The following is a 23,428-nucleotide window of genomic DNA, read 5'->3' on the forward strand; positions in this document are numbered from 1 at the left end:
CTGCGTATGGTAATAAAGTATTAAAGTTATAAACCTCGATCTTTTACATAATTAGTGAACTTATTAACGTATCTTTTAAATTAAAATATAAAAATTAAAAGATTTTTCCTCTAACCGTATCCATACATTCTTCACTCATTCACTTTACTTTCTCTCTATAAAACATATATTTGAACTCCAGCAACATCTAGGATTATTCATCCGGGTTCCAACCCGGAAACTTAGGTACACCCGAACTGCAATCCGAATTTCAAATCTGGACCGAAACCCGGATCGGGTTAAGCCGGGTCAGATCCGGTCCGGAATCCAGATGTATCCAGATTTTGAAAAAACCAGATTCCGAGTTCCGGATTGAACCCGATTTTTTTTTCCTGTTAGCAAATTACAAGCACAACAGAGCCATAATCTTCACTCTTCAGTGCCAACATTTTTTTTTTACTCGAATGTAAACATCTTTGAAAAATGCGTGAAGCAGTGCTGTCACAATAATGACATTATACGAACTTCTACAATTGTTCTTGTAGCTTTTGTGGATAAACATAAGAGGGTGATCAACATTTGAGTTAACCATCTTTACCAGAGAGAAGCATTTCTAAATTGCATTCTCTGTTTGGATGCTTCCACTGTTAAATTGGTAAGTTAAATCATACTCTCCCCATCACCTATAAGTACATAGAGGTTAAAGGGGTAAATTTTAAACCCCCCTTCCCAAAAAAAAAAAAAAAAAGAAGAAAAAAGAAAAAAATGGATCTAAAACTATCAGCTATTAGCTCAAATCAAGTAACTCAAATTAAGCCAAAAACCTGTGCTACTTGCTTACTCCTTACAATCATAAACTACCAAAAAATACAAGAAAGAAAAGGTCAATGCCACCATTGGCCCACAAAATTGCCGCTGTTGGCGCTTCGCAGATATGTAAGCTCACTCTTTTTTCTGGGTTGTCTTGCACCCAAAGCAGGGGAAGTACTAAATCCCATCTAACCTCTCAACATGAGAACATGAGCTTCTTTTTCATCAACATGCTTTTCCTTTCTTAGTACTTAATTCGACTAACAGATAAGACTTCAAGTCTCTGCAATCACATATACAGAATACATTATATCACCAACCATACCAAAAAAGGAAAAAAAAAAAAACTAAAAATTACCCCTTTAAAGTCAACGCCATCACCACATTAGTGTTAATTGGCCAATGAACAAAATTTGCACACGTATTTTACTAATTTGTCCATACCCTAGCATCACACAAATACTCTACATATATATATTTTTTAAATGAGTGATGTTTGCAAAAGGTTAAACTCATTCCAAAAAATCTTATGTCTCCATGGCTCACTTGATTTTGCATGACCCCAATCAAAATTTCTTACAACTCAATATTAACCAACTTCAGTGGATGCATACTCAATATTAACCAACTCAATATATGTTGGCATGGGAAGTGAAAAGTGAGCAAGTATATTCCTGCAATGTAATGGTTTCTCCCTAAAGTTTTCATCTTTCATGCTTAGAAACCCAAGAAATTCTCCCAAAATCAATAATCTGAAATACTTGCTAAACCCAGATTGGGAAAAAAAAACAATTATAATATTAAGTGAGCATAAGTTTTCATGCATGGGTCATCAATAATTTGAACTACTTATTAACCCAAATTCAAAATCACACAAATATTTAGAAAAAAAGAAAATGCAGATCTGAACTAAGAAAAAAGATTTCCTTTAGATGACTCGAGACACAGATATATTCAGATCTAAAAAAAACATTGTTTGTTCCTGAGTGGAAAAATAGAGAGGACATCTAAAATTGTTCAGATATAAGGAAAAACAGAGGCAACATTTCGACTCCGATCTGTACCCAAAAAATAAAAAATAAAAACTGTTCAAAATTTTTAGACAGATATTTGTAAGAAATTTCGACTCAGAAAGCAAAACACTTAGACAAAAATACTCATGTAAAACAGAAACCAAAATGACTCAGATCTAAACAAAATCTCTAGTTCATGTGTACTTTCTATAAAAATGTAATGATACTATAAAACTTCCCGTGTACTTTCTAGTTCATTTGTTATAATTAGGTATGTTCTTGTATATACTTTTTGTGTACGAGGACAACCTTTTCATTATGTTTCAACAAACTTTACTTTTACCAATTAAAAACGTAATACCATAAAACTTTTACTAATGTTTTGAGACAAAGGTAGCAAAATGCTACCACAGCTAGCCCTGCAAACGATGAACCATGTAAAGCTGCTAAAGTTATATATTGAAAATCTGATCCTGATTTCATTTTCTAAGTGATGATACAAAAACATACCTAGAACACCTCCAGCAAATACATCTTGCCAATGGTGCCAATAGTCATTTAAAAAGCAATAAAGAACAAGAACCAAATGATAAAAAAAAAAAAAAAAAAAAAAAAAAAAAAAAAAAAACCCCACTAAGATAGAAAAAGAGAAATCCCAAAAAAAAACCTTAAAACTCCCATTCGGCAAATCACTAGATCTATCCAAGCACAGAGAGACCCAGTTCACCAAATCACTAGATCTATCACATTTAAATTCATTGTTCACAGATCAGGAGAGAGACTTACCGAGAGGGAGAGAGAGAGGGTTTTTCTGCATCGACACTAGATTGAAGACTCTCAGACTGCGGGATCCCAAGCTCAAGCTCGACGACAGAGAGATTGTGGTCACTAGTGGGGGAGTTGGGGAGTGAAGAACGAAGGAGATTAAGAGGGTGGCTAGGGTTTTGTGTGTTAGAGAGAGAGAGAGAGAGAGAGAGAGAGAGAGGACTTGGGAAGTTGGGAGACCGGGTCACAGGAGACGAGGCTTTACGGTTTTTTGAAGCTTTTATACAAACCCGGGTTTCATACCCAGGTCCGGACCGGATGTATCCGGTTTTGCAAATGCGGAGTCCGACCCGGATTTCATCCGGGCCGAAAACCGCAACCGGAAATCCGATTTTCCGGGTTCCGGGCCAGATCGGATAAAAACCAGCCCGGATGAACAGCCCTAGCAACATCTACACAACTCTTCCTCCGACGATTAGTTGGAAATAATTTGTGTTTTGGGAAGAAAAACGAGTGAGAATGGAGAAAGATGATCGACGATGAAGGCCACGTTGTTGTTCTGGTCATTGCCGCGTTAGGAAGTTTTGGATATTGGATTTAGATAGAAATTAACAGTTAAGTAAAATATTATTATATTATTATTTTTTAATATTATTATTATTATTATGAGATTTAACAATATTAATTAATAGTGAATTTGTGTGTCAATGAAATGGAAAGATAAAATTAAACAGCAATACAAAGTGGAACAAATTTGATTGAAGACCTTTCATTCAACACATAATATTCAATCATATGAATTTACTTTGCTTAATAACCAATGGTTTGTAAATTTCAAAGGAGTGGAGGCTGTGTTTATTTCAGTATATTTGCATAACCAATCACTTTTATAAAGTCTAAATATAACATTAAATTTATTTCAATATATTTGAATAACTTTATTTCAATATAAAGTTTACTTCAGTGGAAGTTCTTAGAACTCGTTTGAATTCAGAGAGTGTTTTATCTCATCTCATTTCATATTTCTCATCTCATATTACTTAATTATTATAATTTTTTTAAACTCTTATACAAAATATAATAAACAATATAATTTTTTTAAATCTCTATTCAACTTTTTCAAATACCAAAATAATAATAATATTAAAAAATGATATTCTAACAATATTTTATTCAACTTTTAACTTTTATCTAAAACCATTATATCTTATCTCTGAATCCAAACGAACCCAAAAATCTCTCTCTAGATCTCTATGAATTCTTCTATGTAATTCTAATGGTGGCATAATTTGCTGTCTTTTATTCAAATTGAAGCCTAGTTGAATATAATTGCATTGTAGTGGGTTGTGTTTTTATGTATATCAATTAGGGTAGGATTTTTTTCACACGTGTTTGTGCCCGCAGTTATATGAGAATCTATTTAAGGCATAGACAACTTAAATCTAGAAGTTTGCCTAATGAGGCAACTCATGACCATTTAGGGCTTGTTTAGAAACACGACTATTCTCATGTATTCTTAAATATTTCTTTTTCAAATATCACTGGAATAAAAAGTACTTTCAATTTTTAATTTTTAATTTTTAATTTTTTTATCTAATCATTACAACTTTATAATATTTTTATTTATTTTTCTTTCTTATTTCTTAAAACCTTATAAAACATCTTAAATCAAACTATTTGATTGTTATTCACAATTTTATTACTATTTAAAATATTATGATATATTTGTAGTATCTAAACAACCCATTAATCCTTCACTTTCCTTCATCATGTTCTCACTTAGAGCCTTTTAACATAAAAGTACCTTAACGAGTCCATAAACAATAATAGCCTATAATTATGACTCCACAGTAATCATTTTAATCATTCCTCTACCGCCATGTCACTTCACGCAATCTCACATTACCCATTTTCCTTGAACTATCAATATCGTTATAAAGCCTAACTTACATGTACTCTAGCCGACTTGACTCCTCAAGCTAGCTAACATGATAAAATCCTATCATATATATTACATCCATCCATCACTAATACTAATGCACTCCCAAAATCAGCAAGCCTATGTTCATCTTAGAGATCAAACCATGGCATGTATGTAGCCAATGCCTTGATCTTCTGATCATTGCATAATCATCTATACTCCCGAACTATCTCTTATTGATACTCATGAAATTTGTAACCTTTCTCACATACCACCTTATTGCATGCAATTATATGTTGCCATTTAGTGAATATATCATTCTACGTTCAAACCTAGCTACAAGGCATGCTCAATTTGTGACTATTCATTTAATCCATATGATCAACTAGTCTTTAAAGTTCATAACTTACCACACCTTGCCTTTGCCAATCTAATTCATATCATTCTTAACCTGCATATGATCAACCTAAAGTCATCTACGTAGAGCATCAAGGGGGAGATCGAGATGAGTTCGACTTGGTGCTTCCCCTTCTAATGACTATCATTCTATATATATACTATATATATGCTGCCCGAAATACCAATGATCACTTGGTACAAGCTTGTCCATGCAATTAAAACATCTTAGCCGTGGGTCGCGTGGAATGATCTCTAACATACATTGAATCACTCACTGCATCAATTAACACATATTCTTTGTACAACCCGTGCATATCCATGCAATATAGTACAATAAGATCAACCACAACAAGCACACACTCTATTCGTTCATAAAACTGAATCTTAATTTAAGTATCACAACTATGAATTCATGGCATTATCACCTATCCTTCTTTCCCTCCCTTAAGCTATAATAACAACAACCAAATCCCTTAACAAAAGAGAAAGAGAAGGGCGTTACCGAGGGCGGAAGCTTGCTCCAATGAGTGGTGGAGGTGCATTGCTTAATTACTAGGGTTGAATTGGCTTGACTTCAGTGCTTAACAGGTTTGTGTATTGAGGTAAGGTGCGTGAGGGCTAGGGATTCAGTTTAGGGGGAAAAGAATGAGGCTTATTTGGTTTTATAATGTGGGGAAACTAGGGATATAGGGGTGGCAAGCCTAGGGATTCTTAGTTGAGGATAGAGTTTGAAATAGGTAGGAGTTATAGTTGCTCATTTGTCTGTTAAATTAAACTCAACTCATCTCAAATTAATTATTGATGAAACTTACTATTGTTTTAACTTCACATAAAAAAGTTAAGACTTATTTCAACCTAAAAAATTAAACACATCTCAATAAAATCCACAAAATACTATTATTCATAACTCAATTCAACTCATTTAACATCTAAACTTAGCATTAAGAGTTGTGTTTTGAGCAGAGTTGAAATTTGAATGTGACTTGGAATTGGACTATGCAGGGGGATTTGGCTAGGGCTTTAGTGGGTTTGGCTTTATGGGCTATTTGTGGGTTTTGGCAAAGAAATCTTTGAGCTTGCCCAGCTCCTAATGGGCCGGCGAACACTCCTCCCTAAATCAAAATCTAATTCTAGGTCCAATTCTATCTACCGACTAATAAATCTCCAACCAATAGACACAATTAGCCTCATAGCCTAAGTTCTACTTCTTACCCTAATTAACTACCTTCAATAAATAAAAACCCTAAATAGAGTGATATCCTAGCTTTCCTAAAACTTAAGCCTCAAGAAGCCTGAGGCTAATGATGCTACCCTCCGGTCATGTACAAATGGTGCACATTGCCCTGGTCCTTAGAGTCAATGCCATCCAATTTGCGCTGTTCCACGGACTAGTCATGACTCATTGGCATCACCTGTATCACCTGACTAGCGATAACACAATCACCTATACTCATCAATAGACTAGTGCAGTACGTCGTCTGGCGTTGTCGATGTAGGGAGGAGCTCAGATCCAAGGACCATGCTCATGGTGCACTGGATTGAGGAGCAGTGCGTGTGACAAATGACAGTGATTCGGGGAGCAGTGCGTGTGACAAATGACAGTGATTCGGGGACTAGTGCGTACATCGAGAGCATTGGTCCAGGGACCAGTGCTTTGCAAAATGGACCAATCCTAAGGACTAGAGCTTTGCTTTAAGGACCACTGGTTGAAGTGAAGCTGGCCTGATCGAGGACCATTGGTTGAAACTGAGCTGGCCAAAGGATGTGTCAGGGTTCGTGAAATCAAGCATTTGGCTCGCGCATGCCGTCCACAATAGTTCTAGTAGAAAGGGCTAAAGACCTTTTTCTTTTTACAAAAGATATTTTTTCTTTTTCATGTACTATATGTATGAGTACCAAGGCTAGCTCTCCAAGCCATGAACTTTGAATTAGCGAACTGTTTTTTTCTTTTGTTCTTCTATTTGCATGTGGATGCATGAAAAGAACTTTATTTTATTTTTATTTTTTGTTTTCCAACGACTAAGGAGCACACACTCCTTATAAGCTCATTACAAATGGATTGAGGACTAGAAGATTTAGTGATAAATGAGTATCAAATTTGAAATTTTCGAATCTCTAATACATTTTTTCTTTACCAATTTTTATATTTATTATGCATTAATCACATGAGGAGTGCTACATTTAAAAAAATAAAAAAATTATACAATAGTAATCTCACAAACTGACGTAATTTTATTTAATCTGTTAGATTTCACTTTATAATAAAATTAACTTTATAATTTGACAAATCACGTTAAACCACATTAGTTTGTAGAATTGCTTTTATGTAATCACATAGACTTGATTGATCCATCTAAAACCATTCATAAGTTTATGCAAATTACAATGCTTGCACAGATTGTAATCTTCCTAGCTTCTTAATACGCCTCTGCATGAAAACATTGAGGGAGGTTTACACAAACTCTACTTTTTATCAAGTTTACTTACTAAATTTTCATTCAAACTAATTCTAAAACATGTGGCAAGCGTACTTTCAAATTGAAATCACTAGCATTAACGAAAGGAAAGGCATGGGGGCATTAAACATTCATGACTCTATTTTTATTACGTTTTAAATCAACTGAGCATCATCATCCTTGCAAACTCTTCATAGCTGACTTGACCATCACCATCTAAATCAGCCTCTTTAATCATCTGCTCAGCCTCTTCGTCTGTCAATCTCTCCCCCAAATTTATCATTACATGTCTCAGCTACATAACAAAAAGTGTCTTTGTTTAGTCAAGGTAGGTATATATGGTAATAACTGATTATGGCAGCCATGTTCAAATTCATAATTTGAAGCTGAAATAAAAGCCCGAACAAATTAATCATTATTAATGGAGATACTTTTATGTCATGTTCACATTGACATTCATTTGAAAATATCTAAAACTACTTAAGAACAGTATATTCCCAAACAGGCTAAACTCAATATGGCCGGGTGAATGTTATAGAAATGTGAAACTGTACGTGCGTGCTAGGAGAGGGTTTGCTAGAAATGAACGGGGGAAGCTTGTTGTGGTCTTTTCTCATTACCATGGAGAATGAACCAATACTTGAAGGGCACAACTTAGAGTAGGCCTGTGCAAAAATGAGCCTGGCCCGCTCAAACCGATAGGCCTGACCCTACCAGTGCGATAAAAGCGGGTTAAAATCAGAAGCGGGTCATCCAATTATTATAACGGGCGAAACCGAAGCATTTAACCATACCCGTAGGCCGTATCTCCCTTCAGAAAACGTAGACCTCTCTCTCTTTCTCTCTCCCTCCTCGATCACGCCTGCAGAAACCGAGTCTCTCTCTCTCCTTGATCACGCCTCAAGCAACAGAGTCTCTCTCTCTCCTCGATCGTGTCTCCAAGCAATCGAGTACTCCAAGCAAACACTTCAGCTGCCTACAGAAACCCTAGCTAGTGGCATTCTCCATCACTATTCTCTGTCGTAGTCTCCATCAGCATTCTCCTTTGCTGTTCACCATCATCGTTCGGCCAAAGCTCCAAGATCAAGTCGATTTGCTGAGGCATGTTTCGTTTCTCATGCTCCAAATTTCTCTGTCAAAACTATGGAGAAGAACCACTGGACTTTTCTTGCTCCGTATCAATGGCTTCATACAACTACTCATTATACAATTATCCGATAAGTTGACCTGAAATTATCGGCATCTTTGGGGAGAAAAGAAGGGAACCCAGGGGTGAAGTAGACTCCGAGACATTTTGGGGCTCTGCGCTTGGTGTGCTTTGGGGGTGGTGCCAGTGCCAAGATGGGTGAGAGGGCGAGCATCTTTGTGGGTGTACCGGATTGGAGCACAAGCAATGCGCAGTTGTGGTAAGGCAGTAGGCGGCTCTACGTGAGAAAGGGAGAAGCAGGGAGATGAGGAAAAATATAAATCTAAAAACCGATAGTTTTACCCGACCCGAACCATTACGGGTCTAGTCGGATTGTTTCTGATGCGTCTGGGTCACGGGTCACCTCAGGTCGGGCCAATATATTACTTGGGTGGGTCATTGCACTGGCCTAACTTAGAGGAATTTTGGGTGAACTGCAGCTGTACTAAGGTTTTTTTTTAATATTTTGGTTGAATTGAATTCCAAGTTGAGAGTTAAGTGATTATATATGTGGGAAAGGTTACACATGTCCCATGGTTCGTGATCAGGAATTCTTATGACGTGAAAAGCCATAATATACGTCAAAGAACATAAAAATAAATCTAAAAAAATAACTCAATAATATTTTTAATATCATTGTGTCAGCTTCATGACCTAAGTTTTCAAGATAAGAAACAAATTGAGTACATACAGAGGAAAGGCAGATAAGAGAGGAGTGTGAGAGGCGTAAAGGTTAATAAAAATGTGGAAGTCATTTGCAGACAACTTTTGTTGTCTTTCATATTTTATCTTTGGGTAAATTTGTTCCTAATCATAAGTGAGGATTAACAATAAAATTATGAAATATTGCTAGCTAGCGTACGTTAGTACGCTCGAACGCGTGAGGACTGTTGGTGGATTTTGGATTGATACACCCAAGAGATCAAAGTGTAAGAGAAAACAGAGAGATCAAGAGCGTTTTATATGTTCAACGCAGGCAAGCCTTACCTCATTAGCTGAAATATATCCATCTTGATCCCTGTCAAAAACTTTGAAGGCTTCTTTTAGCTCATCGGCAACATTTTCCTAGTAGAATCATATCCTCATCAACATCATCTAACAAATATTTAAGAAGCTATAAAGATAAGACAAACCTCCAAATTAAAATTAATAATTTCCCTTGTAAAATATTTATATAACATGGACATCTATATATTATAATATTGCAACGTACATACCTTCATTTTTCTTGCCATAATATTCAAGAATTCCTCAAAGTCTATGGTCCCATTTCCATCAGCATCAACTTCACCAATCATGTCTCGAACTTCTTCTTTTGTGGGGTTTTCATTCAATGACTGAATGATCGTTGCCAATTCCTCCATAGTAATGTACCCTACAGCATATATATACAAATCAGAATAAGTCAAACAGAGCCTATGAACCAAACAAAACGTATGTATTGTTTCTGGTGCATGAAGTGACTAGTCATACAGCGTCATTTCTGGTGCATGCATGCCCGCGTTTTTTAATAATATCAAATACTCAATAAATATTGTGGAACTCATTTCATATATTTATCTCTTTCCAATTGAGAATATCGGTAAGGAATTTAAGGGGATTTTCATTATGGGTATTTTTGAAGTATTCGCTTGAAGATTTCATTCTATGAATTTTGCTGGGCGTGCGTGCATACGTGCTATTGAAAATTCAAAGGCCAAAATCGCCTATCTCAAATATAGAATTCCTAAAGTACTGCCAAATATTGATCGTAAAACGATGAACCATGCATTACACACAATATCAAGAACTAATAACAGAGAGATGATTGGTAGAAACACACCGTCCGAGTCCTTGTCAATGAGACAAAAGGCTTCTCGGAACTCTGCCACCTGATCTTCTGTCAATTTGTCTGCCATGCTAGCTGGGTTTAAAGCTTTGATACTGTACGTAATCAACTGAGAGACACAGAGCTGCTGCTTAATTTCCAAGGGGAGGAAACTGCTGGGGTTTTCAAGAAAGAATGGTTTATTAAAACTGGGTTTTGGAGTATATATAAGATATAAGTTTCTCCATTCAAAGCATGCAGTATGAAATATATAATATTGTAATGGTCAAACACGCGTGCGAGAAATTCCCATTCAGCCTTGGAGTCTTGGAGATTTTCTAGAAGAAGTACTGAGTCTTGGATCAATGGCTCAACAATAGAAATTTCTATATTATATTTATGGCTGGCCTCCTATCGACCATGAGCCTTAATCTTATTGTCAACACGACCATGACTTTGATTTGCATCTTTTTATTTGAACTCGGAAAAAGGATACGCTCTAGTACTTAATAATTCTTGGGGTTGAATATACTCATTGGTTTGAATATAAATGAGTAATTATTTTATTCTGGAGTCAATCTAGAAAATATACAATCTACATTAGTATTAATGTGGCACGATTTAATTTACAAGATTTAAATTTGTAACTTTAAAAAAAGAAAAATTAAATCTTGCTACATTAACGGTATATGCATCCCATGTGTGTACTCCACACCGACTTATAAATTGAATTTAAGAATATAAAAAACCCATTTGAAAGATGAATGGTCGTGTTGAAAAATGATAAAAGTTAATTATGTGGATCAAACATGCAGTAGTTGGGGTCATATTTTAGTGAAAATATCATTGAATAAGTTGGGTTAAAAATTGGAAGGACGTGATTTACTCATTTAATCATCTCAATAGATCTCGTCCATTCATTTTCATAATATAACACATACAAGTGATTTTTTTCATAGGATCTAAGCGCCCTAAACTATTTGAATCATATGATTCGGTAAAAAAATATACTTACAATAATATAAATGAAAGTGAAAGATCATAGATTTCTTGCATAAATGAAAGTGACGATCTAGGAAAAAAAAAAAAATGAAAGTGACGATAATAGACCATTTATTCAATATTAAATGGTCACGTGAACTCGTCGTTTTCGAGCGATTCTAATTTTTCAAACGAAGCAGGCTACCGAGAAAAAGTCTCAACATAACGCTGCACTAAATAGATATTGAAAGCAGTACTAGCCTTGAAGTTTGATAATGTATTTAAATGATTGACTGAAATACTCATTTAGTATTAGGTTTTGGAATTTTTTTGCCGAAAAAATTTCTGGTTATAAAAACAGTATAAATAGATTAAGGCCCAGTTTAAATAGTGAGTTGAGTTGAGATGAAAATTTAAAATATTATTTTTTAATATTATTATTATTTTAAAATTTAAAAAAGTTGAATTGGAATTTAAAAATTTTGAATTTTTTATTATATTTTGTGTTGGAAGTTGAAAAAATTATAATAATTAGATGAGTTGAGTTGAGTTGGACTAGACTTGGTAACCAAACAATGCCGAAATCCTCAATTTTTTTTTATTGTTAAATTTACTAGTAGGAGGCGAACATCCCAGACTCCCTTTTATATAAAGATGATTTGAAATTAAAAAAATAAAAAATAAAAGAAGAAGTGATGATTTCAAAACATCACCATAGAAGACAAGTCCTCGGACCTCGGGATGAGCAAAACTGCTTGAACCCAAAGGTGAGCAAAGAGCGCTTGGAACTTGGGGCAAGCAAAGAGCGTTTGGACTTAGGGCAATCAACAACATCTCGGACATAAGGCAAATAAAAGTGTTTGCACTCGCGAGCAAAGAATGCTCACACTCCAAGGCAAGCAAAACTACTAAAACTCAGGGGTACTCAGCAAAGAGTGTTCAAACCTAAGGGAGAGCAATGAGTGCTCACACCTCAGGGTGAGTAAAGACAACTTGAACCCTTGGACGAACAACAACAGATCACACACAAGGAAAGCAAAAGTTTGTGAAAAGCTGTAGTGCTCGCCACAATGAGCACCATTAACAAGCATAAAGATTTAGAAAGGGCAACCAAAAGAGCTCGAGGTGATGGATGAGTGAGAAAAAGCACCCACAGCCAAAAAGGTGAGCAAAACTATTCACCGCCTCAAATATTGGGGCAAGCAAAGAGAGCTTGTACCCCAAGTGAGCAAATTTTACTCGAACTTGGGGGCAAGTAACATTAGCTTGAACCCAAGCAAGTGCTATAAAGAGTAATGGTGCTCGCTACCAAGGCAAGTACAAGATGGCAAAGTGTTCTTCTGATGCGAGCACCGTAGGGGGGCAAGCAAAAGTGACCAACCTGGGGGGTCGTACCCGAGGTGAGCATCATGAGGAGAAACAAAGCTAGCCCCCTTGAAGAGCAAAAATGCTTGACTCCTCGACGTGCACCATGACAGAGCATGAGGGCTTGACCAAGGGCGAGCAAAAGTGCTCCTTTGGGTGGAGGGGCCAATAAAAGTGCCAAGAACCAAAAGTGCTCTCACCCTAGAGCAAGCAAAAAGAGCTCCTCACCCTGGGCGAGCAAAGAATGCTCAAACCTCAGGGCGAGCAGCAATAACTCAAACCTTGGGGCCAGCAATAATAGATCAAACTTGAGGCGAACACTGGTGAAGGAAATGCCTCGTGGATGAGCATGAAGGTTCGTCTAGGGGCAAGCAAAAGTGTAGCACACGTTGGAAAATGCTACCCCCAGTGCAAGCACAATGGAGGGGCTAACAAAGTGTTTGACCTGGAGGTCGACCAAAAAGTACTCATCACCTAGGAACTTGGCAAGCACAATAGGCAACAAAAGTGCTCAGGGGGTCACGTTGACGCAGTTCAATATCGCAATGTCCATCTCTAATGTGGATTGCTACATGGTCCATCCTTTATATGCTTGTGGGTGCCGTTATCCATCTTTACCATGGCTGTGAGTTGCATCGTGGTTTTGGGATCTCTTAACTTTGCCATGGATCATTGGGTTGATGCTACCATGGTCTAGGGGTCCCGTGGGTCACTAGGTCAAGTTTGTCTTGGGATCTCTTAACTGTCTCGTGGGTCATTGGGTCCACGATGTCATGGGTTGGGTTGGGTGTAACGTAGTTCACACTAAGCTCCTGGGATCTCTAAACTTTGTCTTAGGTCATTGGGTTGACTCCACCATGGGATCTCTTAGATGCTTCCGTTGGTAAGTTTTTCAAGAGATTTATGGTTTTTGCTTGTGGAGATTTCTTGTATGGTTCTGGAGATTTTTAGTTGTCGATAGTTCTAGAGATTCCAACTTGATTTGGGTCAACATTGTTTCAATCTAATTTAATTTGTTGTAGGGGTATTTTAGTCCATTTGGATATGTAGCTAGGGGTCTCTTGCAGGGGCATTTTGGTTGGATTAGCATTTGTAGAAAGGGTGTTTCAGTCTAACATTGAATTTGTAAAGGGGCATTTTGGTCCATGTTCACATAAAATTTTAAACTAACTCTTTTATTGTAAATAGAGATAGTTTAACAGAAATGGTCACTCTATATATTTATTGCCAATAACCATGATGGGCACGAACTTAGAGATCGTTTGATTTCTTAGAATATCTCAATATATATATATATATTTATGAATAGTGATAAAATATTTTAAGTTAAAATATTTGATTGTGTTGAAATGAGAAAGAAAAAGTTGAATAAAAAATTATAAAATAAAAAAATTGTTTGAATATTATGATTTTTTAATTTTTTTCCTGACATTTTTAAAAATAGTATTATTTTTAATGTTTGTTTGGGAGTTTGAGAAATTTATGATAATTAGGTAATGATTAGATAAAAAAGTTAAAAATTTAAAATTGAAAAATATTTTATGTTTGAGTAATATTTGGAAAGGAAATATTTGAAAATATATGAGAATAATTGTATTACCAAATAGACCCTTAATTAGCACTAGAATTGCAACACTTCTCCAGATAGTTCGTGTATGTTTGGGGCACAGAGGAAAACTTTATATATTACACTCATTCTGTGTTTATAGTTTTTATCCATTAGGTGACATTACAAATAAATTTTTTAATTTTTTATTAAAAACAATTAATAATCTAAGTTTGGATTGAGAGGAGCTCTCAACCCATCTCATCTCATCTCATCATAATAATTTTCATAAATTTCTACACAAAATATAATAAATAATTTAATTTTTTCAAATTTTAAAATTATAATATTAAAAAATAATATTATAATAATATTTTATTCAACTTTTAACTTTCATCTCAACTAATCTTATCTTATCTCAACTCACTATCCAAATATAACTTAAGAGTGATGAAAAGTGTGATTTTACATAGTGAGATATTATATAGGGTGCAGAGTGCTAGCATGCAGGTAGTATTGCTCTTAATTGACAAATCCCCAAGATTCTTTGCAGTTTCATCTCGCCAATTTTATTTTTCTTTATCAAAATTCTTGACATTCTTGTATTCTCTATTTCTTAAAATAACATAAGAACTTTATTTTGCTTTCCCGACGACGAATTTCGTCCTTCCAATCCATATCGTCTGTAATCCAATACAAGATAAATGGGTTATTTGCAGCGAAAAATCCTGGATCAGATACTTGAAAATCCCCACAAAATGTTCTTCATGAATAGCGACAAAATATAAAAATCCAATTCATGGAAAATAATTGTACCCTTTTGGTCGAGCCATTTATAAATTACACAGCATGACAATTTCACAAGCAAATTAAGAAAACTCTAGTAACATAACAGTTTCGTAAGGAAATCAAATTAAGATGCCATTTGGATGTTTAGTTAAGATAAAGTGAGATGAAAGTTAAAAATTTAATAAAATATTGTTAAAAATAAATAAAAAAATAAAAAAGAAAATAAATAAAAAAATAAAAAAGAAAATAAATAAATAAATGAAAAACAAAAAAAACTTTTTGTTCTTGTCGGGATTGGTCCCGTGTTACATCCACCAATATATACCTAGCTAGCTACCATGTTCTCAAAATAAAGAAAAAATCTTCACAACTTCTCAACACCCCACATTTTATATTTTTTTTTAATTTTTATTATTTTATTTTTTATTAAATATTTAATATATAAATAATGAATAAAAGAATTAAATTAATTTAAAAAGAATAAATTAAAAAAATATATTAAAAAAAAATTAAAAAATTAAAAAAAAGTGGAGTGTAGTATGTTGGGAGGTTGTGTAACATTTCCCCTCAGGGTAAGAAGTCAACTAAATTGCCCTAGTACTTCACCTGTGGCGCAGCCTAGTCCTTTTTATCTGCTATCGGCCTCAATATCATACGCATTACAAGAAAATTAAATTTTTGTAATTAAATTATTTATAACTATAAGATTATTTATGATTAATTTTAATTAAAAATAATTATTTCGTTAGAATTAACTAATTGTAAATAATTAATTTTCTTATAATAAGAGTTATATTTAGATGTTGAGTTAAGTTGATATGAGTTTAATTTTTTATAAATAGTAATAAGTTGAAATAGTAGAGTAAATTTTATGAAATCTATCTAAAATAAATTTATATGTATTTATGAAAAATTAAAAAAATACGAGTCTCACTAATAATTGAAAAGTTATTATAATAATTAGATAATTAACTTATTAAATCTTTTAGTAATAAATAGCAAAAATCAAACATAAATTCCCGTAAAATATAATTTTTTGTTGTGAGTGAATGACTATGAGGCCCTTGTCCATGTGACGGTCAGTTTCACACTCAATGAATTATTTTAGTATGCGTAATTTATTCACAACGGATAGCTCAACCTCTTTTTTAGATGTTGCTAATAGGAGAGGTTTTCTCAACCATGTTAAATTCTTGTTGCTAATTTTGTTTTTAGTTTTACAATATTTTCTACTACATTTTATATGCAAACTTTTTCTTATTAGAAATTTATAAAAAAAATTAAAAAAATTGAAAATAAAAAGACAACACTATCATGCCCACATTTTATTCCATTATTTATGTACATATTATTTAATAAGTACTACAAAGATATTGTGCAGGAGAAAAATAAAAAATATACTCACCCACCTTCATTGTTCCATCATATAGAAGGAAAAACACGAGAAAGAGAGAGAGGAAGTCAGGAATCTTTGACATTTTGTCACTGACATGTTCCATAATACAATAGTGTAAGCCTAGTTGAGTTATTTCCATATAAGATAAGTTTGTGTGTTTTGATGTTAAAATAAATTTAAAATAAAATCCAACTGAGAGGAGCTGATCTCATTCAAGGATCCAAACGTAGCCTAAAAGTTTTACAGGTATGATTACTATAAAAGTTTTATACTTGTACACACAGGACCATTCAATACAACTAAGCGATTACACAATAAGTTTGTACTCTCCAAAATTTTCAACACATTATTTGTTGGTAAACTAGTTACACTACAACAAATAAGCTTATTTCTGGCGACTTATGTTCGCTGAAAATATGTATTTATGACTAAAAATATTTTACTATTTCAGTATAAAAAATCGTCACAAATACTTCTGACCACCTCTATTCACAATTTTTTTTTCTTTTTTGTTGCATTTTTTTAAATTGTATTGGCTTTTTTCTACTTATATCAAATGAGCTTCTTTTCCTTCTTCATAATAAATAAAATGTGTCTTTTTCTCACAAGCATTGAAGAATTAATTGAAATTTTATAGATTTCATTCCCAGCAAGTAAAATTTTTCTTGGCCAATAGTAAATTTTTCAATAAGTCAAATGTTGAATTCCTCATCTAAAATTTATATACACTTCATTTTTTAAGTTTATAAAATCTATAAACGATAAGCATTATTGTTGAAGTTTGCTAATGTCATTAAGAAAAGCAGAAGGTCCAAAAGAACCCACCAAACTATTTCTTTCAATTGTATATAAGATACACAATGCCTCATATTTCTAGAAGGTGTTGATTTTACTTCCTATAGCTTTGTAGAACCAAGACTATTTGATGAATCCAAGCCATTATTGTCACCATTTCCCCATTTGTTAGACCACAGGCAAATCATTCTCATCCCGAAATGAAAAACGAATCACATGTACAAGAAAATCGAGGTAAATCCAGCAACTCCACAACCATAAGCATTCCACAACATGACCACTGTTGCGCCTAAATTCTGACTCAAATTAATGAACCAAAAATTTAGTGCAGTTTTACCTGCAAGTATACAGGTGTTGTAGTATCTTACAGGATCGAATCCACAGGGATTGACTTTTGTGATAAAGAAAATAAATTCAGACAATGAAACGAAATTACTAAAAGAAACGTGCAATCAGATGAAGATTGATAAAATAACTAAATCAAACTAAAATGATAAAATGAATTAATATGGAGAAAGACTAAGGTTTTGAGGATTCGTTTAATAATTTATGATATTGTTTCCGATCGATTTATTTCAATTAAACTAGAATAATGATTCCGTTTAATTGGAAGATTTAGCATTTAAGATCAAGAAAAAATAGTCGCTTATGATTGAGCGTGAACGATTGATGATTAAAACATTTACAAATCTATTTGAATACCACAGGGATTCCTCAAGCATTCACTGTATTCGGAAATCATAATGAATCAAGATGAGTATATAGATAATTAAAATATCCAATAATAAAATTCTTCAATCGATCAAGCTCACAGAATAAATTTTACGTGGATCCGAAAACAATATTTAAATCATTAAACTTTACCTTTAACCTTAGTATGAAAATTTAGCCAAATATATTTATTACAAGTACGATAGAAATCACATAAATATTCTTCATTACAAAATTAAAATAAAACACACCAATCAATACTAGAAAAAAAAATCCTCCAAAGAAAACAAAGATGCAGAGAAGATAGAGTTAAAAACTCCCTCCAGTCCGTAAAAATCCAGCTTCTGATGTTCCCGCCGACTGACTCCAAAATGTTTAATTCCCAGCTTGACACTTATACTCCTCCTCTTTACTTCTCTCAATACTTCCCTCTCTATGTCCCTCTGAAAAAGAAAATAAAATCCAGCTGTTGCCTCCAGAAAATTCAAGAATCAGCATATGTCAACTCCAACTCATGCACCGACTCTTCCTAGAGAATAAACCCACCGACTTTGCTTTCTTTCACTCACCCAATTTCCTTCCACGTACCCCTCACTCTCAGCACAACATCTCCTCACTTCCTTCTTTCTCTCACCGACTTCCTACCTCTCCAATTCTCTCAACTCCCCACGTACATCTCTATGTCCTTCTTTGAAAAATTAATCCCAGCTGACACTCACTATAGACTTCCACGTCTCACTCTCCCTCTCTCCAACCGACCTTACACAGCACCCACCAATTATGATCTCTCAACTTTTAACTCCAGCAAATCATGCACCGACTCTACTATCTCTTCTCTCTCTCTCTCTCTACTTATGACCAACATACCTCAACTCCTCTCTATCTCCCACGTAACCTGTCCCTCAACTCCTACACCCACCGATTGCCTTCTTTCTTTCTTTCCTTTTTTTTTTTTTTTTTTTTTTTTTTTTTAGCACCACACAACTCTCTCTTCTTTAGACTCCCACGTGAAGATGTATAACTCCCTTAATGCAATTTAAGCACGGCACGACACTTTCCTTTTTTTTTTTTTTTTTTTTTTTTTTTTTTTTTTTTTCTGCACGTCTCCCTTTCTACAAGTCAAGCACGGCTCCTTCTCTACTCACCCACTCTCTCGTACCTACTGCACCGTTCAGCAACATATATATATATAATAGCTGCCTCAAGTTGGTATCGATTCCTCCAATCCCAATTGCAGCCGACTTCTTATAAACAATAACCACCAACTTTCTAAAGTGTCCCTCTCCACAAGTCAAGCACGGCAATCTTCATTCCAATTCTGTCCACTTTAACTGCACCAACCGACATGAGAGCTTCCAAATATTTGATTGATCTGCTTACCACGTTTACAACACCGAAATGTAGCTTTCAGTCTTCACCTCTTATCAACATAAAAGTCAAGCTAAATAACAAGAAGTTGCCACCTCAAGCCTTATGTTCATACTCCACCAAAAGTCTTCGTCTTTTTTTTTTTTAACTGTTGAAGTACACCGCTTTCTTCATGTAAATTTTATTTGAACTGAAAATAAGAGATAAAAATAGCATTCAAATACAAATTAAAAGAAAAATAGATTATCAAAAATAGACTATATATGTGAGGAAATATTGTCCCATTAAATTATAGTTATAAAATTAAGCATAAACATGATATCAATCAATTAAAAATCACAACTCATATTTATGCTTATTAACTATTTTTCCATCTAAAACCAATAATAGTGTCATGAAGAATTTAAAATACATTGGTTTTAAATAGCTAAAACATGCAATATTTCAGCTCAATCAACCACAAACTACAGATAAGAAACATTAATAAAATAAGAGCCAACAGAGATCCCTTTAAAACATTGATAGACCATTCAATAATCAAATCATGCTTAGAAGATTATAAAAAAAATCTAAATAAAACCAGAGCAGTATCAACCTAGACAAAACAAGTATACAACATAATACCATAGTAACAAATTATTGTTTACATCTCAAGTAGCAGCATGTAACTTACTCACACCTAAAGAAGCTCTTCACTTCATTCAGAACATTGCAAGGATCAAAATAATGACATGATGCTCCTCTAGCTCCACTTTTGCCAAAAGAATCAGCAATACTATTGACTTTTCAAAATACATGGTAAACCCAAATAGAAAAGAATGCCACAAAACTTATTATGTCCTCCCAAACATCCAGAATAGACAAATATACGCCCCTTTTGAAGGTTAGCCAATTCACAATTAGTAAGGAATTAGGAAAAAATAAAGCAGTCATGATCTATTGAAGCAATCATGTCCTCCAAAAATAAATGTTACCTAAATTATTCATTCCTTCTCTCTCTCTCTCTCTCTCTCTCTCTCTCTCTCTGTGTGTTGATGCACTGGCAGGAATCTATTGAAGAAAGCCTCACAAATATTTAGAATTGAGTTACATAACAGAGTACAGAGCTCCAATGTTCGGATGTCATCCTTATGGGTAATACATCCGAATCCAAAATGTCATGACATGATCATCTATCTAACAAATTATTCTTAAGTTGATGAAGAAGAAATTGAAGAAAGCTCTTGGACCTGTCTTGTTGGGTGGAATAGAACCTCTGCTAAAATTTACCTGAGTTGCACTCTATGTAGTGCCAGATAAGCAACAAGTCGATAAACCACCAACATCAAGCCCATGATGGCCATTAGTAGCTAGCTTTCAAACAAAAGATACTATAGAGTCCATAAATCATGGGAGACAATTAAATTTGAAAGTTTGAAAGACGTTAATTACCATTAGTGTACTGATATTCAAGTGTTCTTGTTTCATCCTCCCAAACTTTCCATTTTCTCATCTGCAAGACGATCAAACAAAAATATATAATTTAGAGATTGATGATCCAGATCCAAGTAACCAACATATTCCCTAGATCCAAATCTATTAGTGATTTGCATCTAACTCTTGTCCATCTAGAAACCAAGAATCTTATCATTACAAACCAAAAACCAATGACCGATGTCATGAGTAATGTAACAGTCTGTTAGAAATTCAATGGTGGAATTTTAACAGATTTTAAGAATCTCATGAAAACCCCATAAGTTTTCACAAATCGTCCAATCGCACATGCTTTAGTCTGTCAACTCAGTTAGTGTTATAACTCACATGGTGATAGAATTGCGATTTTAATTATTTGAGGTAGTTATAAATGTTAGAATACGTTATGGTTTATGCCACTAGACTCAATTGATTATTTAGGATTTTATGGCGCAATAACTTATTTTGATAATTTTGGACGAAACGCCAATTTGAAACTATGAAATTATTTTTAGGGGCACTTTAGGGTTGAGTTTTGCTAAACTATTTTCATTGTAAGTTAATATGAATATTTAGGATTTTTCAGTACTAAGTTTATTATGCATTTTTTCGAAGTGAATTGTAATCTTAATAAGTGTACTAAGTGTAATGTTTTCAAAATTATAGTGTGAAATGTCCAAATTAGGTTAGAAAAGTTTTATTTGGACACTTGGCAAGATCTTAGCCACACAATGAATAAAATTAGACACTTGGCACAAAAATGAACTATTAGATGGATTTGTGAAATAAATCAAGATGTAAGATCATACCCCCTAAGCAATTCTTTTTTTCATCTGATCGAGCAGATTGTGTCAGACCAAAGGGGGTTTCAACCCTAGCGAGACCCTAAATAGTTGGAATCCAATTGAAACTTCAAAAACTTGGTTGAAAACTGAAATCCTAAAGTTGGCCTCCAAACCCATTTTTATCTGATTTCTAGCATTGTATTTAATCACTTGATTAAATCACTTTTACATACTATTAATTTATCAAATTTTTGTTATGACATCATTATCCAACCTTTTAAATCTTAAAAATTTTATTGGGTTAAGAAAAATTAGATTTGGACTTGATAGCATCTCAAACCCTAACCAAACCCCCACAAATTGAAGCCCACTTAGTTGATGCCCACCAACGCCCACGAAATTAGCCACCTTGGCAAAATTTCTTAATGAAGTTCCTCCCTCACATGCAAACTATCTACTGCCCTTGGCTGCACCCAATAGTGCCTTTATGTGAAGGAGAATCCACCTCATCTACCTCCATACCTCACAGCTTCTGTAGACAGTCCTTTGCTCCTCACTATTCTCTACTTTATGTCACATAGCCACCTCCAATAAAGGGTCATTCAAGCCCATATCTCCCACCTCCAGAAGTCTAAAGTCGTGCAAGACACATTTCTTTCTCTTTCATCACTTCTTCACCCCATTCTTAGAGAGAAATCCAAAAAAGCTCTCTCGTCCAGATTTCTGGATTTTTTACGTGGAGATTTTTGACCATTTATAAGTATTTTTACATTATGAATCCTTCATAAAAGTTATTCATGTTTGAGTATAGTTTCCATAAAAATATTATCAGTCTCATTCCATGGTCATTGGTCAGTCAAAAGTATTTTTAACCATGTAAAGGTCATTCTAGGCGTGAAACTAGAGAGTCTGTTATGTTGTGGAACTTTTGACCAAGCTAATGGATATATCTTGGTCCGAAACGTTTATGAAATGTTGTTAGCATGTGTTTATGAGTGTTAATTGAGGTTTTTTTGCATGAATAAAGCTTTTGATAATAGATTTTCTTAGATCTAGAAACTTGAAAATTGGAAGTAGAAAAACATTTTTTATTGTGAGAAAGTTTGAATATTTCGTGGTTTGATCCTACTCAAGACTTTGATATTTTTATATGATGATCCTAAGTCTCTTATTTTCATTTTAGGATGTTATTTTGAAGATATTTATTATTAGTTTCAAAGATATGATTTTTGTATGCAAGAGGATTTCGATTAGGCCCAAGATTTGATTTTTTGGGTTAAATCCATGTTTTATTGATTTTTAGCCATGTGATTTTAAGTTTGATGACTGTATCTTCTTTAGAACACATTTTTAAACCATGTGATGTTTTAGTTTAAAGATCTCATCTTTTTAAGCCTAGATTAAGAGATTGATCAAAGCTAGTAAAGAAAAAAGTTTCTGTTTTTGGACTAAGTGTAAAACCAAAAACTCCAAGTATTATTTTGTGCTTTTGGTGACTTTAGTTTGATTTAAAGCATGGTTGATCTTAGGATGATGTTATGAATATATTAGAAGTAAGATTGTAAAGGCAAAAATTAGCTAGGATTAGGTGACTAAATGATAAGGTTTATCTTATCATTATTTGATAAAATTTAGATGAATGATAAGGTTTATCTTATCATTCTTTGATTAAATTTGGATGAATGTAAAATAAGTATTGATTTGTATTTAAACAATATTGAGTTTATCTAGAAGTCTTAGGTGTTGTTTAGATAAGTCTTTGAGGTTAAAATTGAGTTCTGAAAGATTGGTATTTATTAAGAAGAAAGCTGAATAGAGTTTGGTCAATAACAAAAGATATTATCGCGAAATGTTAGCAGTCCATCGGAACACATTTTCGCGTCTGTTGCTAACCGTCAGCAGAG

At 34.0% G+C, this 23,428-nt stretch overlaps 2 protein-coding genes across 2 annotated transcripts in view; both read right to left on the bottom strand.

Moving 5' to 3' along the window:
* Positions 1-7,207: 7,207 nt before the first annotated feature.
* Positions 7,208-10,578, bottom strand: LOC122318527 (calmodulin-like protein 11). The gene is made up of 4 exons (XM_043135959.1): positions 10,352-10,578; positions 9,747-9,904; positions 9,517-9,594; positions 7,208-7,638 (listed from the first exon to the last, which is right to left on the bottom strand). Exons 1-4 carry the CDS (start codon positions 10,425-10,427, stop codon positions 7,504-7,506), a joined length of 447 nt encoding a protein of 148 aa, XP_042991893.1. The 5' UTR covers positions 10,428-10,578; the 3' UTR covers positions 7,208-7,503.
* A 1,581-nt stretch (positions 10,579-12,159) lies between these two features.
* Positions 12,160-23,428, bottom strand: part of LOC122318706 (2-methyl-6-phytyl-1,4-hydroquinone methyltransferase, chloroplastic-like) — a 49,370-nt gene continuing 38,101 nt past the window's right edge. The window contains exon 3 of the mRNA XM_043136280.1: positions 12,160-12,569. Coding sequence (XP_042992214.1) covers positions 12,398-12,569 — 172 coding nt within the window. The 3' untranslated portion in view covers positions 12,160-12,397. The remainder of the gene's footprint in view (positions 12,570-23,428) is intronic.

Source organism: Carya illinoinensis, chromosome 8 (genome assembly GCF_018687715.1).
Source record: "Carya illinoinensis cultivar Pawnee chromosome 8, C.illinoinensisPawnee_v1, whole genome shotgun sequence".
Taxonomy (NCBI): domain Eukaryota; kingdom Viridiplantae; phylum Streptophyta; class Magnoliopsida; order Fagales; family Juglandaceae; genus Carya; species Carya illinoinensis.